At 36.8% G+C, this 10,537-nt stretch overlaps 3 protein-coding genes across 3 annotated transcripts; 1 reads left to right on the top strand and 2 right to left on the bottom strand.

The window, feature by feature from the left end:
- Positions 1 to 697: 697 nt before the first annotated feature.
- LOC131649574 (uncharacterized) lies at positions 698 to 2,165 on the top strand. The gene is made up of 2 exons (XM_058919332.1): positions 698 to 1,550; positions 1,660 to 2,165. Exons 1-2 carry the CDS (start codon positions 698 to 700, stop codon positions 2,163 to 2,165), a joined length of 1,359 nt encoding a protein of 452 aa, XP_058775315.1.
- A 2,802-nt stretch (positions 2,166 to 4,967) lies between these two features.
- LOC131612722 (uncharacterized) lies at positions 4,968 to 7,829 on the bottom strand. The gene is made up of 6 exons (XM_058884480.1): positions 7,335 to 7,829; positions 6,834 to 6,944; positions 6,686 to 6,735; positions 6,493 to 6,590; positions 5,374 to 6,199; positions 4,968 to 5,303 (listed from the first exon to the last, which is right to left on the bottom strand). Exons 1-6 carry the CDS (start codon positions 7,406 to 7,408, stop codon positions 5,218 to 5,220), a joined length of 1,245 nt encoding a protein of 414 aa, XP_058740463.1. The 5' UTR covers positions 7,409 to 7,829; the 3' UTR covers positions 4,968 to 5,217.
- Positions 7,830 to 8,582: 753 nt separating this feature from the next.
- LOC131649567 (uncharacterized) lies at positions 8,583 to 9,347 on the bottom strand. Its single transcript, XM_058919327.1, has one exon. It carries the CDS (start codon positions 9,345 to 9,347, stop codon positions 8,583 to 8,585), a length of 765 nt encoding a protein of 254 aa, XP_058775310.1.
- Positions 9,348 to 10,537: the final 1,190 nt, after the last annotated feature.

The raw sequence follows: 10,537 nt of genomic DNA, 5'->3' as shown, positions 1-10,537 counted from the left end.
GGAAGTGCAAGCTATCAAGTCAAAGGCTAGCAAGAGAGTTTGGTTTAATCTTAAGATAAAAGAGAACATGCTTATCCAAAAGTCTCGTTTAAAGTGGTTGAATGATGGAGATTCTAATAGTAAATTTTTTCATAGATCAATGAAGGAGAGGAGGAGAAGAAACCGTATTAGTTCTTTAAATTCAAGTAGTGGATTCTTGAATTCGGTTAATGAGGTTAAGGAAGAGGTGAAAACTCATTTTGAAGATAAATTCAAAGAGGATTGTTTCAATAGACCTTCCTTGGATGGTATTTTTATCAATTCTTTGAGTACGGAGGCTAGTTTGTCTCTTGAGATTCCTTTTTCGGAGGTGGAGATAAAAGAAGCCGTGTGGAGTTGCGATGGGTCGAAAAGTATGGGTCCGGATGGTATTTATCTTCTATTTTTAAAGAATTGTTGGTTCTTTCTAAAAGATGATGTTTTCTCTTGTTTCAACGCTTTCTATTCCGGAGCGGTTTTGTCTAGATCTATAACATCCTCATTTCTTACCCTTATTCTGAAGAATTATAATCCGTTGGGTCTAGATGAGTATTGACCAATTTGTTTAGTGGGATGAATTTATAAGATTATCTCTAAATTGTTGGCTAGTAGGATCAAGAACGTCCTTTCTTCGATTATCTCTAATAGTCAATGTGCCTTTGTTCCGGGTAGACAAATGATGGATGGGGTTCTTGTTGCTAATGAATTGGTGGATTATTCTAATAGGGAAGGGAAAGAGTGTCTTCTTTTTAAAGTGGAATTCGAAAAAGCTTACGATAAAGTGAGTTGGAATTTTCTTAGATATATGATGAGGAGGATGGGGTTCGGGATAAGATGGATGAGGTGGATGGAGTCTTTGGTTTTTACAAGCAATATGTCGGTTCTTGTTAATGGTAGTCCTACCAAGGAATTTGGTGTGGAAAGAGGATTACGTCAAGGTGATCGTATTTCTCGTTTTCTATTTGTCGTTGTGGCGGAAGGTCTAAAGGTTTTGGTAGGTAAGGCGGTTGAAAATGGAGATTTCATGAGTTGTAACGTTAATGGAAATTTTTTTATTGATATTCTTCAATTTGTAGACGACACTTTATTGGTAGGAAATGGGAGTTGGAACCATCTTTGGGCGATAAAGGCGGTTTTAAGAGGCTTTGAATTGGTGTCGGGGTTAGGAATTAATTATCACAAGAGTAAGCTTATTGGTATCAACATTAATCCGCATTTTTTGGAAGAAACAACTTCTTTTCTTTCTTGTAGGACGGAGGCTAAAGAATTTAATTTTCTCAGTGGTTCTAATCCTAGAAGAATCTCTTCTTGGAGGCCTCTCTTGGAAAACATTAAGAGGAGATTGAACTCTTGGAAAGGGAGATGGCTTAGTTTTGGAGGGAGGATTACTCTTTTAAAACCGATTTTGAGTAGTTTGGCGATTTTCACTCTATCCTTTTACAAAGCCCCTAAGAAGATTATTAAGGAGATTAATAAGATGCAAAGCAATTTTTTGTGGGGGGGGTTCGGAGGGGATCAAGAAAGTTTATTGGGTTAGTTGGAAAGATGTTTGCAATCCGGTGGAGAAGGGTGGTCTTGGTATTAGAAGATTACAAGATTTCAACAATGCGCTCCTTTTGAAGTGGAATTGGAGAATTTTAGGAGCCTCGAATGCTTTGTGGTTTCGGATGTTGAAGGCAAGATACGCGGATGTTAAATTATGTGCAGCAGCTGGAGTTAAGAATTTTGTGAAGAAAAGTAGTAGATCGGTTTGGTGGTCGGATATTTTAGCTTTGGGGAAAAAGCTTCCGGAAGAGTTTTTTGCTAAGTCTTGTAAATTTCGGGTTGGCCTTGGTTATTCCATATCTTTTTGGCATGCTCGATGGTTGGATGAGGGAATTATTAAGGATATTTTCTCGGATCTATTTGCTTTGTCTCTCTTGCAAGATGCTTCGATTGGAGGTATGGGAGGTTGGATAGACGATGTTTGGCATTGGGGAGACCTCGACATTCTGAACCCGACTGTCACGGGCAGTACCACGGATGTTAACAGGCTTATGCTGCTGCTGCCAGCGCCTGTTCACTCTCCTGGCAGCACTGATACGACATCTTGGCTTCACACGGGAGACGGTATTTTTTCAGTTTCCTCATGCTATAAGGTTCTATGAAATTGTTCAAATTCATTTGGTCCGGCGAATCGATTCGATCATGTCTATTCGGATATTTGGAAAGTGGAAGTTCCGCTTAAAGTGAAAGCGTTTGCTTGGAGATGTTTTATTAACAAAATTCCAACTAGAGATTCGCTTTTCATTAGAGGTATTCTTAATTCTTCTTCGAATCTTTCTTGTGTTTTTTGTGATGAAGTGGGAGAGTCTTCGTCCCATTCTTTATTGTTTTGTCGTTATGCCGTAATCGTTTAGAAGGAAATGGCCGAGTGGATAGGATTGATATATCATATCTCCTTTGATTTCAAAGAAAGCTTTACTTTTTGGTGGTCCTATTGCTTTTTTAATCAAGTTAGACGAGGAAAGGCGGGTGTCGTTTGGTTGACAATTGTTTGGAGTTTTTGGTTATGTAGGAATGATATAATTTTTAACAACTCCTCTTGGAATGTGAGGGATGTGGTTTGGGGGTGCAAAGCGCTTGTTTGGAGATGGTCGTATATCGAGAAAATTACTCATCCAATTGTAACTTTTATGAGTTTAGCAATAATCCATTGTATTACTTAAGTTAGGTTGCAATCGGTGTGTAATTTTCTTTTTCGGTTCTTTTGCTCTTTTGTAACCGAGTTCATAGAACTTTTGTTCTTTATTAATTCATCTTGCTTACAAAAAAATTTGATAAGTATGAATTGTTTGATTCTTATTTTAATTTCTTTTAAAATAATACAATTGAATACTAGTATATTTCATATTTATTGAAAACAAAAGCCTTTAAAATGGTGATAAGTTTCTTTTTTTTTGAATAAAGGATATTTTATTACCAAAACAATCAATACAAACCGATCCGAAGATCCAGGTGATGCATTATGCATCCAGAAAAACTAATCTCTCCACTTAAGGTGAGATACTCATTGTTTCTAAATTAACATGATATCTAATTCTCTCATGTAAAGTACTTCTAATACAGATATCTTGAACAATTGATTTCCAAAGGTGAGGGTCACTGGGAGTGTGATTGAAAACCATGTCATTGTGTTGCCACCAAACTCCATACACACATTCAGCCAGTGCTATTTTCAGTAAGTCTCTTCGCCACCCCTTCCTTTTTGTCTCAGCTATAGCCCATGTCATCTCTTGGTTCCAGCCCAGGGGAGCCCGATGATAGCCAATGAAGTGTAACACTTTGCTCCAGGTCTGCCTTGTATCACAGCACTCAAAAAATAAGTGGTTTAATGTTTCCTCCTTATTGCAGAACACAGAACACGCATTTTTCATCAATGTTACTGCCATGCTTCAGCAGTCTATCCTTGGTGCTTAATCTGCCCAGCAAACTCAGCCACAACACGAATCTTGCTCGAGGCTTTGCAAAGTTCCTGTACAACAAAAAATTCCAGTCCATCTGTCCTCTATCTCCTCGGATCTCATCATAAAATGGTGATAAGTTATTGTGTGTATTTATGAGGAAAAATGAAAATCTTGTCAATTCATAACCACATGAGAATATGATTCAAAACTTTCTTAAACTATTACAATGCATAAATTATTATATTAGATTAGAATCAAGGCATACTCTTATCTAGCTAACAATGACGACCGTGGCTGACACAAGGTTCTGTTGCTTCCAACAAATTCGTCCTCAACAGAAATGAGGCATTCCTCCAATCGCTCAAGGTGCATCCGGATGATCGGTGCGAAGCGGATACATTCTCAATGCTCAGAAGGCAAAAGATGCCAGATTCAATGACTATTTAGAACGATCAAAGCAGCAGTCACATGAATATGACTATGCGAGGATGATGTGGATGACATACCAAGTTATATACTATCAAGGGGTGGCATATACTTCAACAAGGACTAACAAAATGAAGTAACTTACATTAAGGTCAAAGTACAGTAAACTTGGGAACTTCTCAGCCAAATAGAAAATTTTCTCAATCTCAATATTTTCATCAAATGATTCTTCTTCTTAGTATTTCAATTCATTTGAACACTAAGTAGACATGTCTTCTAAAATTTAAGCCATTGAATTCATCAACACATTTGCATCATATGTATGCTTTCAAGTATATATAAAATCATAATCATGACTTCGCAAAATTGAATACGCTCAATGAGAAAGAGCTTTAACGAGTCTGCAATTAAAGCACACAAAATCAGCCTCTTGTTGTGTCTGCTATGTCACTTCTTGGTCGTATAGGACAAATGGAATAGAAAAAGCTAGTTATATTTACAAGATTATGATAGCATGATTTCAATTATGCACTGTACTACCCTCTGCACTGATTTTATAACTTAAGAATTTGAGCTTCTGAAAAATCATAACTATTATGGAGAGTTCACAGGTTAAAGTCATCCATGTCATGGACCTATGTGGTTTTGGCAAAGCAGCACCAAAATTTGTATTCACTGCACCATGTACCACTTTGTTGCAATGGCCAAGAAAGTACTCTACAATAGTTTTTCTTCTCAAACTGCATTTGAGTTTTTCCCTGCTGCTTTAAGAATATCTTCATGGAATCAAGCATGTAATAAAGTTTAATTTACCATGATAATCCATATTGCTAGAGCAAAGCTATGATAAACAATAATGACACATATCAAATATAATGACTCTGAGGTTTAGCTTTGAAATTTTATAAATGTTCATACTTCTGATTTTATTACCATTTTGGGTGGCTTTTATATTTACGTCAGTTATCATTTAGCTGTGATTGAAAGTAAACTAAGATGAAGACAAACATCATTCAGAATAAGTGACTCCTTATTCTGATGACAAATCTTCTTAGAGGCTACCAGACAACTAATCAAGGTCTAGAACAAGCAAACACATTATCCAAAAAAAATACAGAAATATAGTAGTAACTAGGAGCTAACTATTTTTGTTTTTTGCTTTCTTAATATACTAGCTAGGAGAGATCTATTTACAGCAGCTTCAGAGCATTCATGGCTGCTTCACAAGAAAATTTGAAAAATAGCAAAGGATTATCACATTCTATTCTTCATCCTAATATTCCTATCTCCATATTAACAATTGCTAATCACTGTGGAAAGTCTGCAACTAGTAGAAACCTCCCATGAACTGACTTGCTCCCAGTTCCCTGTCTTCGAAGCTGCCAATTACTCCATTGCCATCACCAAGAGAATCTAACATGTTTAAGTTTTCAGTTATAAAAGCACTTGACTCAAACAAAATATTATGCAGACATTTTCTTACCAGGAGTTCCCTTTACAGAACAGTCATAGCCTGGATGCTGATATTCAAAACAATTCTGCATTAGATTTGTTTTCTCCTTCCATGAAGGCACCTCAAGTGATGGCATTATACCCTGTTGAAACATTGATTCACCAGCTCCAAGACCAAACCTTCTTAGCTCATGATCACTGTGACAAATTTTGCCGCATAGGCAAGAGTGGGAAGACACAGAGAACAGACCCCTTCCTAGATTCAACTGCGGGTAAGAAAGGTTTAGTTTAGCAACTCTAGCTCCATGCTGGACCAGCTCTGCCATAATATCATCCATACTGGAATTATCCTTATCAAAATTATAATAATCGTCATCGTAATCATCATCATCACCATCGAGTACAGATTCTATAAGACTCTTGATCATTTCAAAAGTTGAGTCTGGACTATCCAAATCATCTTCAGTCAGATTGCTTTCAGGGGAAGACATGAAACTATCAATACTAGGCGGAATTTCCACTTCAAGGGTCGAGAAAGGTCCGTCATATGTAATTAAACTGTCCTCATCAGGGAAACTAAAACCAGAGATAGAACTTGAACAGTCTTCGAAGCTGGTATTGGAAGACTTAAGTTCTGAATCCTGTTGAATTTGGACATCATGGATCAATGGAGGTTCAACATACAAATAAGTCTCCCAAAGCTCCTCACTCTTTGGAAGCTTTGCAGGAGAAACGTTTCTACTTGAACAGTCTGAACTATCTAGTTCTGCTTGCACTTCCTGATTTGTACACTCAGAAGATCCAGATATGTCAGTCTTTAGTGAGCCATTGCTGTCTCCACTTGAAGAAGATAGTGCCTGAAAAGCAGGATAATATGGACCTTAATTCATCAAGAATCAACAATATTTGAATGCCTAAATCTACCTTAGTTCATCAAGAAACAAAACCATATTTGAATGCCTAAATCTACCTTAGTTCATCAAAAACAATAGCATATTTGAATGCCTAAATCTGCCTTACTCCATCAAGAAAGTAAACCATATCTGAACGGCTAAATCAACCTTATTTCATCAAGAAACTAAACCATATTTGCAGATAGTAAAATAAGTAATAAGCTAAGTATTATAAGTAAAGATAATTAAAATCAAACCTTGTTGCGACATGGAGGCAGATATGGTTTATTACTCTTATGCAGTAGATTGACATTATCCAGAACCTTTGACGCATAAACTTTCGGACTAACAGAATCTGTATCAAAGAATAAATGTTTATAAATGCTTTTGTGCAAAGATGCTAATAGTAATAACTAATAGCAAGAAGATAATGAATTAAAGAGTATATACCTAGTTCACTATAAGGTGAGGGTAGGAGATCAAGTGAACCTTCATACAGGCTGATCAAGAAAAATTTACAAATTAAGCAATCTATACATAAAGAATACACAACCTCTTTAAGAAAAAACACAATGTAGAGAAGAAGGTTTGTTGTTACCAAGCCATTGCAAACTTAATCTCCTTTGACATTTTCAGCGTTCTGTAACTTTCAGCTTTAGCTTTTGCTAAAGAGAGAAGAAAGCTTCTTGTGTATGTTATTCTTGAACTTCTGCAAAACCAAATTAACAGAATCCTCATTAATAATGACACTATATATAATGCATTACTCAGGCGGAAAAAAATAATAAACTAAAAAGATAATTATTAATAATCTTTTTTATATAACTAGTAAAATAAATAGTACTAACAAACTAAAAACAGAACACTGTAATATACTATGTAGTTAAACAAAATAAAAAATTGATCGAATAGGATCAAAAATTTAATAATATAATTTTTTTTACACAATAATTAATTATAATAAAAAGTAATATCCGTCAAAAAAGTATATAATTAAAATAATAACAAACTCAAAACAGAACATGATTAAAACATAATGAAAATTAAAACGGTTAATTAGTACAAGATAACGATACTAATCACACAAGTGGAGATTTACTTGTTAGGATCTTTGATGTAAACATCGGAACTAGACGCTGCTAAGAGTGGTGCATATCGATTCTCCTTGCTCATTTTCAGTCACAAGATTCAAGAATCCTAAGAATCGGTAATGTAGTGTTGAAGCAAAGAAACTTGGAATACACTTCACAAGAGCAAGAACTACTGTAGAAGTATCAAGATCAAGAAGAAGCTTCTAAACCCTAAAGATCAAGAAGAAGCTTCTAAACCCTAAAGATCAAGAAGAAGAAGGTCGTAAACCCTAAAATGAAGAATGTACTGAAAATGTATATCTATATCATCGGAGATTTTCGGCAAAAAGAAAAATAGCAACCGTAGCAGCAACGATAATGGCGTTGGGAGGTTGAGGTGGCCGTGGAGGAAGAGAAGGAAAATACGAAGGAAACATTTTCTCTCGCTATGGATTTTCTGGAGAAAATGATTTTGGGGGGAAAGAAAATTAGAAGAAAGAAGAGAAAAAAAACTTGCAGAAGAAGTAAGACAAAACCGAGTACCAAATGAACGATACGAGTTTTCACTCTATTTATAGTATTGACTGCGACGCGACGTGACGCGCCAGGACGCATTTGACCTCACTCGCTTGTCAGTAGCCACAGTCCCTTATCGTTGTTGTATACGAGAATGAAACGACATTTTTTTTTTATAAGCTAGAATGAAACGACATATGTTTGGTCTCGTAAAATACATATTAGTTTTGTATAGTTTTGTTTGTAATTTTTCTTAAAATTTAGATTTTCATGTGGTATTGATCGAAATTGGTAATGTTATAAAACTTAAAACACTTGGGATTCAATGCTAATTTCCAACTTAATATTACTCTTGTGGTTGTTGCATGCTTGTGTGTTTGTGTAATTAAATTAAACTCTTATTTATAGTTTTTTTTTAAGCATTTATTGTTTTTTTATTGGGTTAAACATGTTTTTCTCCCTTTAAATATGGTCAATCTCAAAATATTTTTTTTAAAGAATGGTCCTCCTAAAGTTTTATGTCCACACTTTTGGTCTCTCCTAAAGTTTTTACTAGACATGTTTAGTTTTATGTTGGTTTGGATAACATTAATTTTTCCGCCTCTAACAACTTAGTGGACTGGCTTAGGACATGTTATTGACTACTTGTTGGTGGTTTTTTTTTTTTTAATAAGCAACTTCTTGAAATATAATAGATGGGAGCACTGGGGTACTCCAACCCTTACAAGAAAAGAGATTCCACAGTAAACACTCCTACAAAATCACAAACACAAAAAAGGATTGTGAAACCATTCATAGAAACTACACAGAATTCTATCCCTAGATTTTATTGCCAACCACCACCATGAAGACCACAAAATCATGCCAAACAACTCTTCAATGTCCACTTCAGCATTATTGAAGACAACCTCATTTCTAATCCTCCAAATACTCCAGCAAACTGTTATCCAAATGGCACCAATCCTACTGCGCGCCATGTTACCCCCAAGTAAATCGATACATAGATTAAAGTGACTACAGCAATCGATGTTTAACGGAATATATACCTGTAACCATCTGTAGATCCTCCTCCAAAGTGGCTGCAAAACGGGGCAGGACAACATGACATGATTAATGTCTTCCTCTTGGAGGTGGAAGAATACACAAAGAGCCTCTTGATGCTGGGTTATAATGCTCCTTGTACGCAATTGCGCTCTCGTGGCCAATATGTCCAACAGTAACCGCCAACCAAAGAATTTAAGTTTAGACGGAACAGCAGCCCTCCAAACGTTACGCAGCCCCTCTGCCCTTTGATTATCCACATCTACTCCTCTCACCGAATGATTCAACAACTTATATAAGGATTTAACGCTAAAATTTTTGGAATTTTCAAAAGGCCATACAATAACGTCTACCCCTTGCGGCACCGGTTGATACCCTTGCCAAATGTCTTCCAATTCTGCTAGCTCTTTTGACGCTTCACACCCGTACACGTCTTCACCGTTCCTAATTCTCCACTGCCACCCATCACAACCCCACCTCCCCATACTGCACACTCTACTTAATTTATTGGCAGCTTATAAGAACAAATTAGGGAACTGGTTTGCTAAGCAGCCATTCCCGAACCAAATTGATTTCCAAAAAAGCGCGATATTTCCATTGCCCAATTTAACTGTGATTTTACTCAGAATTCCATGAGGTTCTTTGCTCACTACCATGACGTCTCTCCACCACAACGAGTCTGACGGTTTTGCCACGTACTCTAGCCCATTCCACACCCTCTCTCTAAGGTCTCCATATCTCCCCTGCAAAACATCTTTCCATATGGCATCATCTTCTGTCAGCATTCTCCATAACCACTTGGAAACCAATGCGGAATTAAAGCAGCGAATGTCCTTAATCCCTAAACCTCCTTGGTTTCTATCCTTGCAAATAGTATCCCAACTAACCCACGCCATCCCCCTCTTATCCGCTCCCCCCTGCCACAGAAAGTTCCTCTGGATTGCAATGATTTGGTAAGTGACTTTTGAGGGCAGCTTGTAGAAAGACAGTTGATAGATTGGTAGATTTGCCAAAACCGAATTAATCAACGTGATCCTTCCCCCAAACGATAAGGTCCTGCTCCTCCACGGTGACAGCTTAGACTTCATAGTCTTGATAACCGGATTCCAGAATTTAACATTCTGATGACACCCACCGATCAAAATTCCTAAAAATTTGCAAGGGAATTGATCGGTTTTACAACCTAGAAATTGCGCTGAAGCCTCCAAATCGTATTCTGCCATATCAATACCAAAGAGTCTGCTTTTGCTAAAGTTTATATTCAGCCCAGAAACCATCTCAAATCCTCGGAATATAGCCTTCAAAGCCCATAAGTTATCTATCGAACCATCCCCAATCATTATCGTATCATTAGCAAATTGTAATAAAGAACCAACTTTACATGATGAATGAGAATATCTCTATTTATCATCTTAAGTTACAAATTTTCAAGTTTGCAAAGACTCTATGGACGCATGCATTTCCTTCTCAAGAGGTTGTAGAAGCAAATAACAGATGGCTTTTTTGGCATGTAGTGGCGGGACAACTAGGGTTCTCAATGTAGATGGCATGGTCAGGGGAACCCCGAACCATCTAGGCTTGGCGGTGAGCTTAAGAAGCTAGATGGTTCTTGGCGATTAACCAATTTTGCTGATAGTGTTAGTGTTTCTACAATCCTTCATGTAGAACTCCTTGG

The sequence above is a fragment of the Vicia villosa genome, linkage group LG1 (assembly GCF_029867415.1).
Source record: "Vicia villosa cultivar HV-30 ecotype Madison, WI linkage group LG1, Vvil1.0, whole genome shotgun sequence".
Classification (NCBI taxonomy): domain Eukaryota; kingdom Viridiplantae; phylum Streptophyta; class Magnoliopsida; order Fabales; family Fabaceae; genus Vicia; species Vicia villosa.
Note: the sequence above shows the minus strand (reverse complement) of the source record. Positions and strands in the feature narration are given on the sequence as shown.

Coding starts and splice junctions, on each gene's coding strand:
- LOC131649574 (XM_058919332.1), top strand. CDS start 698: ATGGATGGGGTTCTTGTTGCTAATGAATTGGTGGATTATTCTAATAGG. Junction 1,551..1,659: donor GGATCAAGAAAGTTTATTGG/GTTAGTTGGAAA, acceptor GGAGAATTTTAG/GAGCCTCGAATGCTTTGTGG.
- LOC131612722 (XM_058884480.1), bottom strand. CDS start 7,408: ATGAGCAAGGAGAATCGATATGCACCACTCTTAGCAGCGTCTAGTTCC. Junction 6,736..6,833: donor ATTAAGTTTGCAATGGCTTG/GTAACAACAAAC, acceptor TTTCTTGATCAG/CCTGTATGAAGGTTCACTTG. Junction 6,591..6,685: donor CTCACCTTATAGTGAACTAG/GTATATACTCTT, acceptor TCTTTGATACAG/ATTCTGTTAGTCCGAAAGTT.
- LOC131649567 (XM_058919327.1), bottom strand. CDS start 9,347: ATGGGGAGGTGGGGTTGTGATGGGTGGCAGTGGAGAATTAGGAACGGT.